Genomic DNA, 18438 nt, shown 5'->3' with positions numbered 1-18438 from the left:
CTAGAAAACCTGGGACCATCACTCCATGCCAGCCCAAATTTGCAGCCCACGCAGGGACAAGGACGTGTGTCCTTTCAGGCTTCCCATCAGCCAAAAAAATGGGGGTGAAGCACAGAGATGCACCCTAGGCATAGCAAACCCCAAAGGTGGGAGAGGTAAATGCTCTGCCTGCCTGGCCTGGGCCCTCTCATCATGTACAGCCAGTGAGGGAGGTGGTTCAGAGTACCACCACCCCTCCTGCAGGATTCTGTCATTCTACACGTCACCCCCCCCCCGGTGTCACAGCACGTTTTAAGTGTCACCAGCTAATCTCTGCAGCAGCCGCACGTGGGACATGCCAGATCCCTGCTGACCCAGGGAAACCAGGGGCCTCTCGGGGGGGTGGGCAGCCAAACCCTGCCCTGAGCCATGTCCCTGAGTGCCAGGACTGGGCTGTGACACTGCAGTGGCAGCGTGTGGCACATCCTGTGGGCAACACCCCCCGACTCGCCCGCACACAGCAGCTCCCGGGTGGCAGGTGGCACTGGGGTGGCTCACACTGTGTTAGGGGCTGCACCAGACACTCGCAAAGCCGTTAGTGATGGTGTTAGTGACCACATGCATGGCTGTGCTGGTGCCACCAGCCCTGGCCAAGCTCCCCACTGCCCAGCACAGCCCCCGTCATGGCAGCACAGTGAGGCTGGGAGTGCTGCTCCAAACGTGGTGCCAGCCCTGGGCAAACTGGGGGAGCTGGTCAGCAGCGTGACCCAAACATGGGGTGCAGGCAAACATGCAAGAGAGACTTCCCTTCTGCTCCCAGAACGCAAACCGGGATGAGAACGCCATGGTGATGTCTCATGGAGCTGCAGCCCTGGCTGGGGAGAGAGGGAGAGGTGAGACTGACTGGGACAGCACACAGAATGCCAAACATGGCACAGGGTAAGGCACGTGCCCTTCCCCACCTCAATTCTCAAGATTTGGGGGTCTGAGCCCACCTGGACCTGCTCAGCATACAAGCAGTGCCCACAGGAGGGGCTCTGGGGACAGACAGGCGACCAGTGTGAGACCCAGCAAAACTCACTGTGTAAAAAAAACCCTTTTAGTCAGGCTGCAGGACCGTGGCCCCACTCCCCCAAGCAGGCCAGCCCGCTGTGCTAAGCAAATGCCAGGGTGAGGGAAGGGATATTTTCTGCCCGAGCTCCCTGCTTGCCCTGACAGCCTGGGTTTATTCTGAGCCTGACCCCATGCCAGCAGCCAGGCAGCTCTGGTGGGACCTGCTGCCCTGGATGGCACCCAGTCTCCAGCCCCAGGTTGTGCCTGGGGCCCCTGGGCAGAAGCCCCCTCTGAGTGCCAGGCCTGGCACAGGGGAGCACCTGGCCATCAAAGCAACCAGCAGTGTGGAAGCACATCCCCGTGGCATCCCCTGTCCCCCTAGATTGTCACCACGGTGTGAAACGCACAGGCTGAGCACAGGAGTCTGAGATGAACCCACCCGTGCGTTAGAACCCCCAAACCCTCTGCCCACAGCGCTCCCACCTCCCAGCAGCAACAGAGGACTCCAGAGAGCACCAGCCACGAGGTCCCCACAACAAACAGCCCCAAAGCGCCCCAGGGGTGGGCTCAGCCTCGCGATCCCCGATCCCAGCAGCGGGACTGTGGCCCACGTACCCCCCTGGTGCTGCCCCAAGCCGTGCTGGCCACGCCGTGCTCCCCACCTTACCAGAGGGAGCAGGAGAAGGGTTTCCGCCGGGGCGAGCGCGGCGCCGCGCGGGAGAGGCACTGGTGGGGCGGCAGCCGGCAGCGGGGACAGCTGGGCTGAGAGGGCCACCCTAAAAATAGCCCAGGAATGCGAGGGGCCCGCAGCAGCAGCCGGAGGGAGAGCTGGGGGGGGACAGGCGGGCAGTGGGGCCTCGCCACCAGCACCGTCACCGTCACCGCTGCCAGAGGAAGTGATGTGGGCTCCGCCGCGGGGGGAACTGCCCGGCCTCCGGCCACCGTCCGCCCCCAGCGAGTGGGAGAGACCCCCCCGAGCCAAGTGCAGCTGTGGGGATGGGGGGGCCAGGGAGGGCTCTGTGCCCCGAAGGATGGGGGTGCACACCCCACAGCCCGGCGTGCCCGGTGTCGTGCCAGGCGGTGCAACCCTGACGCTTCTTGCTCCTTCTCTGGCTTTCCCATCAACACAAGATTCCCCCAGAATGTTACTGGGGACAGATAACATCCCGCCAACCCACGGTAAAGATGTTTTCATGGCCAAGCTGCCTCTGGAAGTCCAAGGTGTCCCTGGAAAGAGTGGGAGTGGGGCAGCGGACAAGTGGATGAGGGTCAGGGGCCTCCCTGTGCTGGCAGGAGTTGGTGGCAGAGAGCCAGGCATGCTGGTGGCATGGAGGAGCAGCGGTGACACCGGCATGGCACACTGGCACCCCAGCTGGCAGCTGAGCAGGTCCCTGCCCTACAGAAGGGAGACAGATGTGCCCTGAGCAAAAAAAATATTCCCAGAGGAAGCAGAGGGTCCCAGCCTGGTACACCCCACTGCACAAGGGACAGGCCACATCAAACACCCTTGGCAGGGCTGGCATAACACAGCAGAAAGTGTCTGCAGTGACACGGGGGTCCCCAGGGAGCACAGGCATGCAGCCACCTCCACTGGGATGCCCAGCCCAGCTGTTTGGTGACAGCAGCATTTCTGCCTGGCCAGCATATTTCTCTCATTCCTGAGCCAGGAAATTCAGCAGACACACACTGGCCCATGGCTGAGCCCACTGGATACAAGCCCCCTCCCAAGACCCCCCCACACTGGGACACTGCAGCAGCACCAACCCCTCAGTGAGAGCAGGAAAAGAGCCAAACCAAGAATTGACAAGCACGGAAAAATGACAGAAGTGCCTCCAACACGATGAGAGTGCCACACTCCCACCCTGGTTGGACACGGGGAGCCCAGCCATGCCATGGCACAGTGGCCTTGCACCCTGGGGACAGTGACCTGCAGGGATGCCTGTGGCCCTGCTGAAGCACTGCAGTGGTCAGAAGCGTTTCTGGAATATTTCTGCTGGGCCGGCGCACGCCTGGGCCCTGCCTGAGGAATTTAGCCGGTAAATAAATAAATACAAGCGTGGAGCTGAGCCAGCCCAGCTGCCCCACACTGGGAGCAAGGCTGGGACATGGAGGGGGTTTCACCCCAGCCCCAATGCCCGGCCATGCTGTGCCACTGGCTGTCCCCTGTCACCCCACAGCACTGACAGCCCCCCAAGGTGCAGAGGGTGCTGGCACTGCCCAGCTGGGTCTGTGGGGACAAGGGCGACTCAGCACAGACCCAGTGAGGGGTTTAAACCCCCCATGGTGCACAGAGAGCCCAGCACCATCCCGCTCCAGCCAGGGAGGGGCTTCCAGAGCAACAGCCCAAAATATGTCTATAATTTCCTGTTTCAAAAAGGATCATTTCTATTTAAATTAGGACCAGAAACATTCCAGGGAGCTTAGTGGGGCCTGGGGGAGAGCCGGGCCTCCCTGTGTGCCAGCACCTCGTGTGAGGGACCCCTTGCTGCACCCAGCACCCCAGCCTGGGCTCCCTAGCACCGGCAAAGCCAGAGTGTGTCACTCTGGTGCACCACGCAGGAGGAGGAGGAGGAAGCATCCTGTACCAGTGCTGTGGTGGCAACCCCACAGCACAGTCACTGCCAGCCCACTGGCCAGCTCCCACCGGCTGATGCCGTCAAACCACACCATGTTCCAGCACAAGGCTGCACGTTGCAGCCTCTCCCATGCAGCCCCAAGGGCTCCGGCGTCTCCTCTCCCTCTTCCCAGCCCATCCCTGCACTCCTGGAAGGCACAGGCACCTCGCTGGCCCCCTGTGTGCTGACATCCAACCCACATGTGCCTCCGTGCCACGGCGCTGCGACACGGTCACAGCCGTGCCCCGTGTCCACGCAGGTTATCCCACCAGGGGTTATCCAGGCAGCAGAGCCTGCAGGGCTTGGCGAGGAGCTGCAGGAAACCACCGCTCTGCCTCGGCGCAGACTCCACCCCGCAGAGCCAGCATCTGCTCAAGAAGCACACGGAGCCCCGTGCTCACCCTCACTCTATCCTGGCCACCACCCCAAAGGCACAGTGTGGCTCTCTCCAGTGCAGGCAACCTGCTCTGCAAGCACAGGCAGCCTTCTCCCCCAAGGAAGGCTTAAAAATACACCGAACAAGTCCAGTTACACGCTAAACAACACCACTCTGCTGCACCCCCTGCCACCGTGGAGGGGGTGCAGCCCTGCAGGATGCTGGCGTTTGGGGGGCTCTGCTGGGGTGCCAGCTGGCCAGGATGCTGGTTAGCCTGTGGCAGGGTCAGCAGTGTTGGGCAGCAGAAGTGAGGGATGTGGGTCACCCAGCCATTAAGTTTCTATTTATACAGCAGCAGCAGCAGCCCTGCGCACGCCGGCAGCAGCTCCCGGCCCCTGGCACACTGTGTGCCTGCCCCAGTCCCCGGGGAGGATCCCAGTGGGGGACGCCAGCGTGGGCAGTGGAGCAGGCAGCGTCCTTCTGCAAAGTAGCCTTTGGAATTTCCTGGCAGTGAGGAGCAAAGCTCCCTTCTCAGCTGGACTGTGCTCCGTCAGCAAAGAGATGGGGACAGACTTCCTGCAGGCAACACAGAGCTGGGCTCTCCTGCCCAGCTGGCAGGAGGAAAACCCAACCCAACAGCACCCTGAGCGGCAAAACCCACTGGTGATGATTTGCAAGACTTGATGCATCACAGCCACAACCTCTCACTCCTCCCTGTGCATCGCTCCTGGCTGGAGCATCCCCGGCACCCGCTGCTTCCCACGGCCCCTGCCAACCCAAACACCCCCGCGAGGACGCTGGCAGAACCCGGGCCCGGCAGTGCCCGCGGCGGGGCCGGCGTTACTCACATCCCAGGCAGCACGGCGTGTCCCCTGGCCGCCCCGCAGCCAGCAGCGGCTCAGCTCGCTCAGCTCCAGGATGGGCTGCACCTTCAGCTGCACCGTCTCCCCCGACTGCCGGATCATCTCCACGATCTCATCCCGGGATTTGTTCTCCACGTTCTGCCCGTTGATCTCCACCAGCCGGTCGCCCGGCACCAAGCCCAAGGCCAAGTCTTTGGTGCCGGCTCCGGGCTCGGCGAAGTGCACGATGCGCCGGTACACCTGCCCGTCGGGGCCCCGGTCCAGCATGGTGGTGCGGCGCAGGGAGAAGCCGAAATCGCCGGTGTTGCGCCTCTGCAGCTCCAGCTGCCGTGGGGTGGGGGGCTGGGGGGGCACCAGGGCGGGCAGCCGCAGCTCGGCAGGGAACCTCTTGCCAACGAGCTCCGGCACCCTGGGGCGCAGGGAGGCGGCGGGAGGGGTGCAGGGCTGTCCGGGGGGAACCCCCTGCTTGTTGAGCGGGGTCTCCAGCATGCGCACCTCCACCTGCGGGGAGGGGGCTGCCGAGTGCTCAGAGGGCGTGGAGGTCTCTGAGGTGCTCTCATCCCGGCTTTTCTGGGAGAAGGAGAAGCGTTTGACAATCACCTGGGAATTCTGCTTGGCCAAGGAGCCAAACTTGGCTGCCCGCTGCAGCACCGAGCCCTTGAAGTTGGTATCGTCCGCCTTGAGATCGTCGCTGGAGCTGGCCGTGCTCAGGTGGCCCGAGTCCAAGATGACGCTGCCCCGGTTGCTGTCAGAGTCAATATCTGTGAGGTGCAGCTCAGAGCCACTGGCCACTTTAATGGGGATGGGGTTGGAGATCTCCAGGCGGGTCTTGGAGTCCCGCTTGGAGGCACGGTTGAGGTTGAAGAAGCCCCGGCGCATGCTCATCTCCTCCAGGCTCTTGAGTTCAGCTGCTGACATTCGCTCCTTTTTCTCCTTCTTCTTCTCCTTCCGGGCCCCATCCTTCTCTTTGTCCTTCTTCATCAGGTTGAACATGGTGGATGGGGGCTCGGGGCACTCTTGCCCTCACGGCAGGGCACTGGGCTGGGGCGCCGGTCACAGCACAGCCGCCTGTGCAGAAGGACAGACAGGAAGGGTGCCATCAGAGAGCAGCATGCCCAACACCCACCCGCCACCCCTCCATCCACTGGTCACCCCAGCTGCCACCCCCAGCCCCTGAGCTGAGTATGTTCCAGCATTCCCACTCTCCCTGGGGACTGCAGCATCACAGGGCTCAGACTGCCCCAGTCCATGTGTCCTCGCCCTGGCTGGGCATCAAGCCCCAGGGATGCAACAAGGATGGCCCTGTACCCCCAGGGTTGCCCCAAAAGAAGCCCAGAAGCCTGGCAGTGCCTGGCAGTAGAGCTGACTGCAGGCAAGACCCTCAGCACCTCAAGAGCTCTTTTGGAGCAGCTTGGGTGGGCAGGGAAGAAAATATCCTGGTGGCTTTTGCAGCAGTTTCTGCTGGCAGGGACACTCCCCAGGGTAAAACCCCCATCCAATCCAACCACCAACGTCCTGCCTGCTGTTCAAAAGCCCCTTGTTGAGGAAACAGAGGCCTTTCTGCTGCTCATCCCAGCTCTGGCCACCGCAAACCACAGGGGCTGCCGTGGGCAGTGTCCCCACCAGGGAGGAGCCGGAAACACGGCCTGGAGCGAAGGTTGCTCTAATAAACAGGAACCTGTAAAATCACATCCCTCCCAACACTGATAAGTGTCTAATTTTAGCCAGGGCGACGCAGAGGCTCGTGACGCTGCCGGCGACCTCCAGGAACAGTGGCTCTTTCATTTGGGCATCCTGCGCAGAGCGGGGGGGAGCACCCAGTGCCAGTGGGAAAACCATGGCTGGGCAGAAAACACAGCTCCCTCCTGGAAAACCCCATGTGCACCCAGTGCTTGGGGACACCCCGTGCCTGGGGGCACCCACAGCCTCACCCTGCATGGGGTGTTACAGCACTCCTCTGTCCCTGGGGTAACAGGCAGCCCCCCCCAGCCTCCATCGAACGCTTGGGCTGTGGATAAACAACTCCAAAGTGGAGCAGGCGGCTGGCAGCACCCGCAGGACGGGCTGACAGCTATATATAACAGGGCAGGAAACTGCACAGGAACTTAACCTCAGCACAAAGGACAACAGGAAAGCTCCCCACGTTTGAAGCATCTGCTTTAGAGCTCTCCGACGGGTGTGGGGATGAGGTTTGGGCAGCCACAGGGATGAGCAGCGCTGCCCACGGTGGCAGTGCAGGCTCTGCCCGGGTTGCATGGATGTGCTGTTCTGTGCCAAGCTGCACCTTGGCTCCAGCACAGCATCAGTACTGCATCACCATCACTGCCTGGACCATCTCCTTGCAAGGGCACATGGTCTCCACTGTCCTTGAACACACCCAGTGGGACAAGGGAAACCCATTTTCCCCTTGACAAAGCCACACGGGGATGGCAGGGAACTCCCTGCCCCTCGGGGCTGGGACAGAAGCACATGTGCCCGAGAGAGGCCTGGCCACAGGGCAGGTGAGGACAGAGCCCTGCAAGCCATGGCACAGTGTTGGGTGTGTGATACCTCTGAGGCAGTGAGGGGAAGCAGCCTGAGGGACAAGGTCAGGCTTGCAGCTGCAAGGCTCCTGGCCATGGCCAGAAGGGCTGCCACAGTTGTGCCACACCACCCAGCCCCAGGGCTCTGGCTGCTCTGCCCTCCCTGCAGCAACTGGGGCTTGACTCAGACCCACAGCAGGACCTGGGAAGGGCAGAGCCCCAAAACATGAAAACAACCCGTTTCCTTTCTCCTCTCCCAGAACTGCTGGCAGTGGGGTGATCCCTGACCCGAACCAGGGGACAGGACAGCTCCTTCTCAAGACCCACATCAGGTGCTGCCACAAAGGGCACCATGGCTGTGCCATGCTGGGGGCTGCTCCCCTGTGCCAGGGCCTCAGCACAGACAATGGCAAGGAGGAAACAACCTGCACCTGCTCCTGTCCCCCCGCATGACACGTGCCACCACTCCCATAGCTGCTTGGGCATCCTTGAAGCTGTACAAAAGGGCTGCACCCCTGGGAGCACCCAGTGCTCACCCCACGGCAGGGAGGGGGCTGCTGGGATCCTTCTGGGGGTCCCTTGGAGCAGAGGCCCTCGCCAGGCAGGTGCTGGTTAGAGCCACGGCGCCAGGAGACAGGCGGCCAGCACGCTCTTTGTCCTCGGTGGTTTCTCTCCCAGCACACAGGCTGCCTCCCAGCCTTTGTACGCTCAACAAAAAGGGGGAACAGCGTTCCCAGCCGCATCGCTAATCAGGCAGCGCTGGCGGCCACTGCCGCAGCCACGTGTGCCCCACGCAGGGCCACAATGGGCAGCAGTGGGGCAGGGAGACTTGTGTGGGCTGGGGAAAGGACCGCAGCATCCGCCCTGCACCCATGTCCCCAGCCCGTGTGGAATGCCGTTGTGGTTTGCTCCCTTTTCCCCAAGAAGCCTCCCGCCACGGATGGGTGCAGCCCGATGCCGTGAGCAGGAGGTGGCTGCCGAGCGTCTCCTCGCTCTGATTCAGACCCAACTCGCCTTCCCTGACTCAGCCCGGGCTTGCTCCGGGACTCCCCTTGGCCAGGCGTGTTTGGGGCAGCGGCGTGCATGAGCCGTGACAGGGAAGGGAGAGGCACCCGCCGGCGCCGGCTGCGCTCCGGGATCGCACGCGAGGATGCTGCTGTGCCACTGGGCTGGCAAAAGACGAGGACGTCACCTTGGAAGGGCCAGATGGCAGAAATGGAGACACATCTCAACGCTCCCCGAGCCAAAAGTCCCCTCTGAGCCGCCCAAGCAGGAGCTGGATGCACCTTCCCCCATGTCCCCCCAAACAGCCGTGAGCCCCTGTGTCCCTGCCAGGGCGCCGGGGTGTTCCAGGCAGGGAGGAAGGCGTTCACTGAAACTCCCAGCCACTCCTTCCCTCCTCGAGACGCAATCTCGTCCGACACGCTCCCGCGCAGGGACCTGCACGGCAAGTTTCACGGTCGCCTGACCTCCCCGCTCTGCTCCCTGATGCTGGCAGCAGTAGAGCTGTGCTCCCACACCACTTTGGCTGTCCCCTCCTTGGGCACACCATGCTGGGGTACCTCATGCCCTGGCTATGCCCAGCCAGGAAGGGATGATGCCATGCCAGGGAGCGGGAGCTGCTGGCAGCGATTCCGAGCAGCCAGGCCAGCTCCTACGCAGGGCAAATGGGAGCTGACCTGCATGATGGCTCCTTACTGGACACAAGTTTTCCACAGAACAAGGAAATTTAGGGGGTTTCCAAATCTCTCTGCCTTCCCTTATGGACAACGCTGCAATGTGTCAAGAGGAAAACAATCCCGGATCTACCCGAGTCACAGCCAGGATGTGCCACCAGCTCTCCCCAGAGCAGGACTTCAGGCCCTCCTGCTGCAGGAACCCATGTCCAACAGCAAAGGGGACCCACACTGGTTACGAGGGGTCACCCCAGGCCAAGAGGGTGCATGGGGCGCAAGCACCTACCTTGCCCCAAAGCTGGGCAATGACACAGCTCAAGAGGTCTTACAGGGTAGACCCAGAGGTAGTGGGGCAGGATCTTGGCAGGGCTGCCAGGTGAGATATGGTTCCATAACCAGCTGGAGGGGTCAGGTGGGTTGCAGCCGCCTCAGCACAGCTGCCTCATCACCCTTATCTGGCCCCAAATTCACAGCCTGGCTCCCTGCGTGGCCCAGCCCACGGCAAAGGTGAAGGGCCGAGCCACAGCTCGTCAGTGAGCAAAGTCCAGGGCTGATGCAGGTGCTGTGGGAACACCCAGCTCTGGATGGCAGCTGAGATGGGACAGTGGGCAGTGGTCCCCCAGTGCCAGAGTGCCAGGGCCAGCCTTGGGGTGTAGGAATACACTGCCATGTGCCCACACTTTCCTGTAATTGCCCTAAGTTTAGCTCTGGCAATCGCTGACCAGACAATTTGCATTTCACAGGCCGGCTGGAAACCACACGATTTAGGGACGCGCGTCCCAGCCCTCGCCCGATGCTCCGTATATTCCTCTCCGGGAAAATTAACAGGCACTGGGGTGGGCACAGCCTTGAGAGCCGCCACCACCCCCAGCACAGCAGCTTGCCGAGTGCCACCCACCCCTGTCACTCTAAAAAGGTGGCTCAGGTGCCAGCGGCACCGGGGGATGCGGTTAGCGGCGAGCCGGGCTAATGGCTTGGGATGCAATTCCCCGGCGGTGTGGGAAAGGCCCAGGCCAGCGGCTTCTCCTGGAAGCGGGGCTGGCCCTGGGGACTCCTGCAGCGGGTGCTGGGCTACCCAGCGCGGAGCACCTGGCGCGGGGCCACCGCACGCAGAAGCACACCCTGCACAAGGTGACACACGCACACACACGCACGCAAACGCGAGTGACACCGGGGGCTGCACGGGCGCTGCCAGACAAGAGCGGGCCATGCGCACACCCACGCCCGCAACCGGGGGGCGGCACCGAGGGCTCCGCACCCACCCCGCCACCCACCTCCAGTTGTGCAACCGCGGGGGCACGGCGCAGCTCGGCCCGGCCCGGCCCGGCCCGCCGGGGGGGCGATGCCGCCGCGGCCCGCCCCGCGCCGGGCGGTGGTGCCGGTGCGGGCGGCCGGGGCCGGTCCCGGTGGCGTGGCGGCGGGTACTCACCCGGGGCGGCGGCGGAGCGGGGCCCGGTGGCGGCGGCGGCGGTGCCGGGCCCCGGCGGCGGCGCGGGGCGGGGCGGGGCGGGGCGGCCCCGCACCGGGGCGGGCACTGCCGGCTCTGCGCGCGCCGCCCGCCGCGCCGGGCGCGGCTCCGCTCGCCGCGGGGAGAAGCGGAGCGGAGAGGCGGTGCTGCCCACCCGGGAGCCCCGCTGAACCCCCTAGCCCGGCTGTAGCCACCGCACGGACCGGCGCCCGCAGCCCGGCGCGCAGCCGGTATCGCCGCAACCGCCCGCGCACACCGGGGGTGGCCCCGCAGCCCCCCGCAGACGCACAGACGGTGTGTGCGCTCCCCCGGTGTGACTCGGTGACACTCCGTCCATCCCGCACTCCCCGCACTCACACCCCCCGCCCCCCGATACACTCACATGTTGTGAGCTCGCCCTGGTGCTCACGCAGCCCCATCGCACAATGCACACACGCACTCCTGGGGTTCTCCTGTTCGGAAGAATCCCATCAGGAACAGCGCTGGATCCAGGCAGGGAAGGCTCCAGGCTGCCGGCTGGAGCAGGGTGATGGGTGCCTGCTGGCCCCAGTGCACGGAATACAAAGCTGGCCATGGCAGAGCTGGCTGTGGAGCCATTCTGCAGCTTCTCCCGCAGCACCTGTCCCCAGCGAGGGCTGTCACACTGACTGTGAGGACAGTGGCTGCTCTGCCCAGGAGACAGCCCAGGGTTAACAATGAGCATCTCCCAGCACAGCCAGCAGCGAGGGCAGCACAGTCTTTGTTACACCCCTTCCACTGGTGTCCAGCTTTGGGACGTCACGCCGTGGTTGGTCACGTACAGTGAGAATCCTGGGACAGATGATTTCAGGATAAGCTCTGCCATATGAGTGCTGGGACAACCTCCCTTCCTATGGGGTGTGGGAGCAACTGGGCCCAGGGAAGCTGGAGTGGAGCTTTGGGAACAGGGAACCCCGAGAGAGGTATCCACAAGCACTTTCCAAAAGCAATTTTCAGGCAGTGCTCAATCTCTGTTTGGGAAGCTCAGGGAGATTACAGGGACAGTCCCCTGCCCAAGGGGACTCTCTCCAAACCCCTGCTGCAATCCTACCGTTGCTGGCTGAGTTGTATGGTCCTGGCTCTCCTACCATCAGGCTGTGAGCCACTCTTGGGACACGCCTGTCTGGGTCTCACAAGCCCCACTCGCTCACAGAGGTAAAGCTGGCTGTGATTTCCAGCCCACAGCCCATGCCCAGGACACGGTCCCACAGCAGCAGCAGAGCAGGACACATGGGGCAGGGCAGAGCAAGCTGGCAGCTCAGCAAGGAGCACTGTGCTGGGCCCCGGCCCGAGGGATGCAGTGGTGGAGGAGATGCAGCCCTTGCAGGGGCGGAGGAAGGCGGCAGTGAGCACAGCCGCCTGCTTTTGTCACACTGTCCTTTGTCCCAGGCACGTGGCACCAAGTGCAGGGAGCCGCAGCCATGCGGAGAGCAGGGATGGGGTCGAGTGATCTGGAAGGGCAGCAGAGCCCGCCTGAGCTTTCAGGAGGGTTTTCCAGCTGCGGTGGCGAGGGGACACGCTGTGTGGCTGTACGTCTGCCCTGCTGCCCGTCACAGGCGGGTGAACAGCCACGTACAGCCTGTGGCAGCTCCTGCTTCCTTATCACGCTGGGCAGGTGGTGATGGGCTGATGCCGGTTGGAACTGCCGAGCTGTGGGACAGCACAGGGTCCCCAGAGCCACACAGCCCTGCCACCAGCAGCCACCCACTGGGGCCACTCTCCTGCCGCATCCCCAGAGCTAAACACCCTGTGTTTTCCAGCAAACTGACCAGCTGTTCCTGTCCACATGATCCCATCTGACTTTGTCAGAAACAGGTTGGGTCGCCCTGAGCAGCTCTCCCTGGCAGAGAGTTCCCCAGGCACCAGCAAATCCCACATCCAAGGAAATTCTCTGTGTTGCCCAGGGTTTTCTATGGAGAAGCAGGACAGAGCTCTGGTGCCAGTGGTATTTTGTGTACCCCTGGCAGGCGCACATGGCTGGCCAGGACAAGGGCCTGGAGCCGGGCTGGGAGGGGAAGCATCTGTTTTGCAGCACCGCGGGGTTCCCTAAATAGGTCACTGCATTTTTATAGTCTCTTGGATCTAGAAAAACCAGTTGTTCTGGACAACCTGTGGACCCGCCAGCATCACTGGCTCCCCAGGCACTTGCTGCTGTGCTCCCAGGTCCTTGGTGGGGACACCTGCCCCACCAGCAGGGTGAGGGGTTGGGGGGTCTGCAACAGCTTGGGCCATACTGGGGTCCTGTTGTCTGCATCCCCAGCCGTGAGCAGAGTTGGGCTGTGCAGGGGGGGCTTTCCCCCCACCTTGCCACTGTTTTGGGGTGGCTGCCAGCTCCAGGCTTTGCTCTGGGGTGTTTTTCAGCCAGAGACGGCTTTCCTGTTGCAAGGGGAGGCAGGTGTCTGTGCGGGGCGCAGAGGGGTGTGCAGTGCCACACACCCACCGTACAGCCGCTGGTGACCCATCCTGCTCGGGCTGAGCTCTCCCTCTAGTGGCACCAGGCTCCGGGCAAAGCCTCCACACAGCCGTGACCAGGGCATGTCCGAGGGGCTGGAGTGAGCTCCAAGCTGACCTCTCCCCTCGCCAGGATGCCCCCGGCAGGTGCACAGGGACTGTGCTGGGTAGGCTTCGCAGGAGCATCCCACCACCAACCCCCCACTTTGGCATCCTTGCAGAGGACAGGAGGTTCCGCCCTTCCCCTTCCCTGACCCAAATTTGCTGGGATGTGCTGGTACTGTCAGCTGGCGTGCCAGTGGTGCAGCCGCACGGCTCCGTGTCACAGTGATCCCCCCAGTGACACCGATCCCACCTACCCCCATCCCAGCGATGGGGGGAAGGACCCCACAAACCCCAGCTTCCCCATCAGGACAGCATCCTGCCCACAGCAGGGTCCCCCAGGAGCCCGCTGAGCCCCACCAGGCCTGTCTGGGTGGGTGCCACCTCGCCGTGTGCCCCCACAGGGTCCCCCGGGCCGGGCGCCAGGCCGCGGCGCTGACGGGGCGCTTTGTTTTGTGCGGCCGCGCCTGCCCAGCGGTGAGACAAAAGGGGCAGTCAGACGAGGGCGAGCATTGTGCTGGCAGCCATGCGCTGAGGCAGCAGCCCGCGCCGCCACGCTCGCCTCGTGACCCCCGACGGCCCGGGCTGTGCCCGCCGTGCTGCCCCGGGCTGCAGCGCCCGCCCCACGGGAGCCCCGCAGGACGAGGGGCCTGTGGGGCTGCTGGCTGTGGGGTGACCGCAGGGCCGAGGCCTCCCCAAGGCCACGGCGTGTCCACACGTGTCCATGTGTGGGGTTGTGGTGGTGGCAGTGCTGTGTGGAGCCTTGTGGCCGTGGGGACATGCCAGTTCTCACCTCCTTGCCCGTGATGGAGGAGGGTGCCCGTGGCCGCAGGGTGACAGGGAACATGCTTTGGCTGGTGAAGTGAAGTGCCTGGTAGACACCCTGCTGTGCCCACCACACGCAGGGTCTCACGGGGAGGTGTCCCCGCTGTCCCCACGGTGCCAACTGGCGCCAGGGCCAGGCCAGCCCCCAGGCTCACCCCGTGACGGCGCGGTGCATTGCCCGTGGAAAATGCCAGCGCTGTCAAATCGTTGAGTCATTTGTGCCCAAGATTATCTGTGCAAACAGCCGCCTCGATTATTTTTTTTTTTTTATTATTATCAAATTTTTTTTCTTTTTCCCTAAGAATGTGGTTCAGACCATGGGGATGAGCAGCTGAAATCTCCGGGGATCAGCAGGACAATGCCAGAGCAAGCATTGTGCTGACGGCTCTGCAAATGCTGGCACCGGTTCCCGGCCAGCAGTACCCTATAAAAGCTGAGCCGCTGAAGTAGGCAAACATTACATGGGCGAAGCAGCAGTACCCGCCTGAGCTAGGTGAGTCCTGGACCGATGCGCACCTCTCCCACCTCACCCCTGTGCTGCCAGACGGCCGGGCAGACACCCTTCCTCCCGCCTGGTGGCAGGAGGGACGCCCAGAGGGACCGTCGCTGTTTTCCGTGGCATAAGACAGGCTCACATGTCCCCACTGGCAGCCGGGGGGGCTGGGAGCCCCTCTGCAGCAGGGCACCCCACTCCTGGCACCCACTGGCACGGCACGCCGGTTGGCATCTCCCACCATTAGCCAGGGCTGTCCATGGGAGCCCACCGTGCCTCCCAGGGGACACCGGGCAGGGAGAGGGGATCAGGTGGGTCTGTTGGACACTGCCAGGCACAGGGCAGACCGTGCCCACCGAAGCCCCCTGCTCTGGCTCAGGGGTGTTTTTCCTAGCTGTGGTCTGACCTCAGGGAAGGAGAAAGGGGGATTGGGTGCTATGGCCTGGTGGGTGCACAGGCTCCATGCCACGGCAGGGAGGAGGGAAGGGGCACTGCAGCAGTGAGAAGGGGGCACCTTGCTCTGGATGTGTCCCACAGCCCCCTACCATGTCCCATTCCCCATCCTGGGCTGGCAAGAGGGTCTTGTGACTGGTGTGGCTGGTCCCCAGCAGTGGGGCAGCTGTTCTCGAACAGGCGCTGTGGGTGGGTGGCACAGAGTGCCCCCAGCCTCACGAGTGGGCAGCAGGGATGCACAGGGACATGCTGCAGTAAAAATGGCTTTTCCTTCCTTCTCCAGACACCGATCCAGCAGCAAAGATGGCTCAGACAAACCCTCTGCCTGTTCCCATGGGCCCGTGGAAGGTATGATCTCACATTCCCTGTATTTCACCTTTCCCTGTGTGCAGGTAGGGAACAGAAAGAAGGGCAAAGCCCATCCTCCGGGGCCAGGAAAGCTGCACAGCAGGCAGTAACACAGGGACGAGCACAGGAAACAGGCACCCCTGTCCTCTGCCCATGCGAATGTGCCTCCTGCCTGCTCAAATACCTCCCGGGTGTTTTTCATAAGGCTCTCCACAGCACCCCGGGCCAGCTCTTACCAGCCATCCCGTGACAGGCAGTTGCAGAACCCCCAAAAGCCACCGGCTGTTGTTTGCCCTCCCCTGTCCGTGCAGACAGGGTGAGCATGGACAGTGGGCACTGCGGAGCAAAGTGGGGAGCAGCCCCAAGGGGTCTGGCAATAGCCCCAGGGCTACTGGCAAGGGAGGGAGCTGAGAGGGAAAGGAGAAACACGTGCACAAGCGAGGAGCATCCCGTCGAAGCCTGGAGCTGTCGCGGGAGAGGAAAGCATCAACCGCAGCCCCCCAGGGAGGTGCCCCTCGCCCCTTCCCCCGTTAATCCTCTTTGCCCTAGAGCGTTCGGAGCAGAGGCCGGGAGAACCGCCAGCCACAGCCCTGCCACCCGCCCGTCCCAGAACGGCTCCGCTCCTCTCTCCGGACGGCAGCGCTGCCCCGGGAACTGATCTCCGCAGGGGTGAGCAGGAGAGCGGAGCGGGGGCCAGCCTGCGGCTCCCCGACACCAAGGCAGGCGTGGCGGGGCCAGCAGTGCAGGGACGCGGAGGCGTGCGGGGCTGTGCCCAGCCCAGAGGGGTGCCCGGTGCAGCCTCCGCTGGCTCTCTCCCTCACCGAGCCTCCCTCCGAGAGGCGCTGAAATGCCTGGGGCCGCTGCTGGGCAGTTTCCAACTCGGCAGCTCGCTCTCCGTTCCAGATCACCGTGTACGACCAAGAAAACTTCCAGGGCAAGAGGATGGAGTTCACTTCGGCCTGTCCGAACATCATGGAATGTGGCTTCGACAACATCCGCTCCCTGAAGGTGGAATGTGGCGCGTGAGTACCCAGCTGCCAGCGGACTGGGTGCTTCCCCAGGCGGGCTGGCTGGAAAAGGGGTGCCCAACTGTCCCTGCTGGAGCCAAGCATCACAGCCAAGGGAAGGCAGGCATGGGGGGATCCCACCGTGCCAGGGTAGTGCAGCCCACCCCAAGCAGCACTGATACAGAGAGAGGGCCAGAGGACAGTGGTAACACCTTTGGCATCACCCAAAAAATGCCTCCTGCAGTGTTGGACCAGTCAGGTTTGGGGCAGGGTTGCTGCCCAAAGATACAGAGAGGGTCAGTGCTCAGTGAGTGGCCTGGCTCAGCCTGGTCCCCGTCCTGAAGCACCTCTTGGCCAAGCCCCAGCCCTGCTCTGTCCTGGGCTTTCCCTGCCACCACACAGCTTCCTAGACCAGGGCAGAACCTTTCCTTCTCCGGTCCTGAGGGGGTAGGGAGCAGAGCTGGGCTTCTCCCTGCTCGTGGGAATCTTCCCTGGCACAGGCAAGGCACCTCCCGAGCAGCTCGGACCAGCACAGTCCCCGCGGTGCGCATCCCACCGGGGCGGGGAGCAGACGAGACAGATTTGTGCTGCTATCTTTAGGACATGTAATGCTAATGGGATTACAGCAGCGTGATCAGCTCCCTGCTCCAGTTGACGTGCTCCTAATCAGGCTGCTCCCCTTGCACAGGGCGGGCTGGCTGCAGGACATGGCACTGGGGCTTGGTTTGGGTCAGTGGCAGAAAACACTTAACCCCCTCAGCATCCTTTGTACCCCATCAGTAGGGGATCTATGCACTGCACAGCCCGTGCCACACACCTTCCAACCCCCAGCCTAGGCTCTTCTCCCTGCTCTGCCTGTGGTTCTGTCCTGTCTCCTTAAGGGGACATCCCCACCCTGGGGACAGGCAGGTGCTCTGTGGGCAGCACCAGGGCTTGCAAAATGTGTCCTGCAGGGTGCAGGCATCCCACTCACCTCTCCTCGTTTGTTTTCAGCAAGAGGGGGAGGCAGCAAGGGGAAAGGCTATAGGCCCCTGCTCTCTGCTCAGAGCCAGATGGGTTCTGCCTGCTTTGGGCATCAGGAATTCAGGTCCAACAGTGTCAGGTTGTAATTGGGAAACAAGTAAGAAATGAGGCCTTTGGGAGAAAAGGCCAGCTGGGGCATCCTGAAGTGATGCTGGTCTGCATAAATGATGACAGAGCAGCCAGGGGGAAGAGCCACCTGTGCAGGATGGGCCCCCAGATCTCCCACTGCAGCCAGGGACGCTCTGTGGGTGCCTCTGCAGCACCAGATAGTTTCCCACTCCCTGGGTTCTCTGCCCACATCCAGCACCGCTTCCTCTCCTCCCAACCTGTGGGCAGAGGCCAGACCCCAACCTCCTCCTTGCACCTACATCCTGCCCTTAATGCCAGCTCCCAGCAGGATGCCCCGAGCTGCTGCAGGAAGCCCTGGCAGCCCTGGCTCTGTTTTTGCAGCTGGGTCGGTTACGAGCACACCGGCTTCTGCGGGCAGCAGTTCATCCTGGAGAGGGGCGAGTACCCGCGCTGGGACGCCTGGAGTGGCAGCAACGCCTACCACATCGAGCGCCTGATGTCCTTCCGCCCCGTCTGCTCCGCTGTGAGTGTCCCACGCAGCTCTGATCCCCTTCAAATGCCCCAGGCCACGGCAGGGAGGTTAGGAAAGGAAAACACAGCTACGCCAGGGGCAGGCTCAGCACTTCCCCCTGCAAGCCTAGCAGGATTTGCTCTTTCTCTCCTGTTTTTGAAAGCTTTGGAGGGAATTTCTGGGCAAGCTGTAGATGACTAGAGCTAAGGGACAGCCAGCCTGAAACAGGAGCTGTGTTATAGCTGATAGCTCCCAGCCACCCAGAAAACTCAAACCAACCAGGGTCTGAACATCTTCCTCTCCAGGAACCCTCTGAGTAATGCCATGGGGAGTGACAGCCCTGCCATTCCCACCCACGCTGGGGAGGGAACACCACCTCCCCCTCACCCCCTGCTCTCCCCCACAGAATCACAAGGAATCCAAGATCACCATTTTTGAGAAAGACAACTTCATCGGCCGCCAGTGGGAGATTGCTGACGACTACCCCTCGCTGCAGGCCATGGGCTGGGCCAACAACGAAGTGGGCTCCATGAAGATCCAGTGTGGCGCGTAAGTGACGGAGCACGACGAGGACAGGAACAGCAGG

At 63.0% G+C, this 18438-nt stretch overlaps 2 protein-coding genes across 18 annotated transcripts in view; one reads left to right on the top strand and one right to left on the bottom strand.

The window, feature by feature from the left end:
* The window catches only part of MYO18A (myosin XVIIIA), a 36342-nt gene extending 25752 nt beyond the window's left edge, over positions 1-10590 (bottom strand). For 8 of the 15 annotated variants that reach the window (XM_085557357.1, XM_085557343.1, XM_085557356.1 and 5 more), the window contains exons 1-2: positions 10514-10590; positions 4872-5954 (exon numbers count right to left, since the gene is read on the bottom strand). In XM_085557357.1, coding sequence (XP_085413483.1) covers positions 4872-5879 — 1008 coding nt within the window. In that variant the 5' untranslated portion in view covers positions 5880-5954; positions 10514-10590. Of the gene's footprint in view, positions 1-788; positions 855-1699; positions 1926-4871; positions 5955-10513 lie in introns of those variants that run through there. The other 7 variants (XM_085557345.1, XM_085557349.1, XM_085557351.1 and 4 more) reach the window with 1 other exon arrangement.
* Positions 10591-14018: 3428 nt separating this feature from the next.
* Positions 14019-18438, top strand: part of CRYBA1 (crystallin beta A1) — a 14539-nt gene continuing 10119 nt past the window's right edge. Inside the window, exons 1-5 of one of the 3 annotated variants that reach the window (XM_085557360.1) lie at positions 14019-14441; positions 15178-15242; positions 16146-16264; positions 17723-17864; positions 18259-18401. In XM_085557360.1, the coding sequence (XP_085413486.1) occupies positions 15198-15242; positions 16146-16264; positions 17723-17864; positions 18259-18401 (449 nt within the window). In that variant the 5' untranslated portion in view covers positions 14019-14441; positions 15178-15197. Of the gene's footprint in view, positions 14442-15158; positions 15243-15753; positions 17865-18258; positions 18402-18438 lie in introns of those variants that run through there. The other 2 variants (XM_077787648.2, XM_085557359.1) reach the window with 2 other exon arrangements.

This window comes from Lonchura striata, chromosome 19 (genome assembly GCF_050655825.1).
Source record: "Lonchura striata isolate lonStrDom1 chromosome 19, ASM5065582v1, whole genome shotgun sequence".
In the NCBI taxonomy this organism is placed as follows: domain Eukaryota; kingdom Metazoa; phylum Chordata; class Aves; order Passeriformes; family Estrildidae; genus Lonchura; species Lonchura striata.
This window is presented reverse-complemented; position numbering and strand designations above follow the sequence as displayed.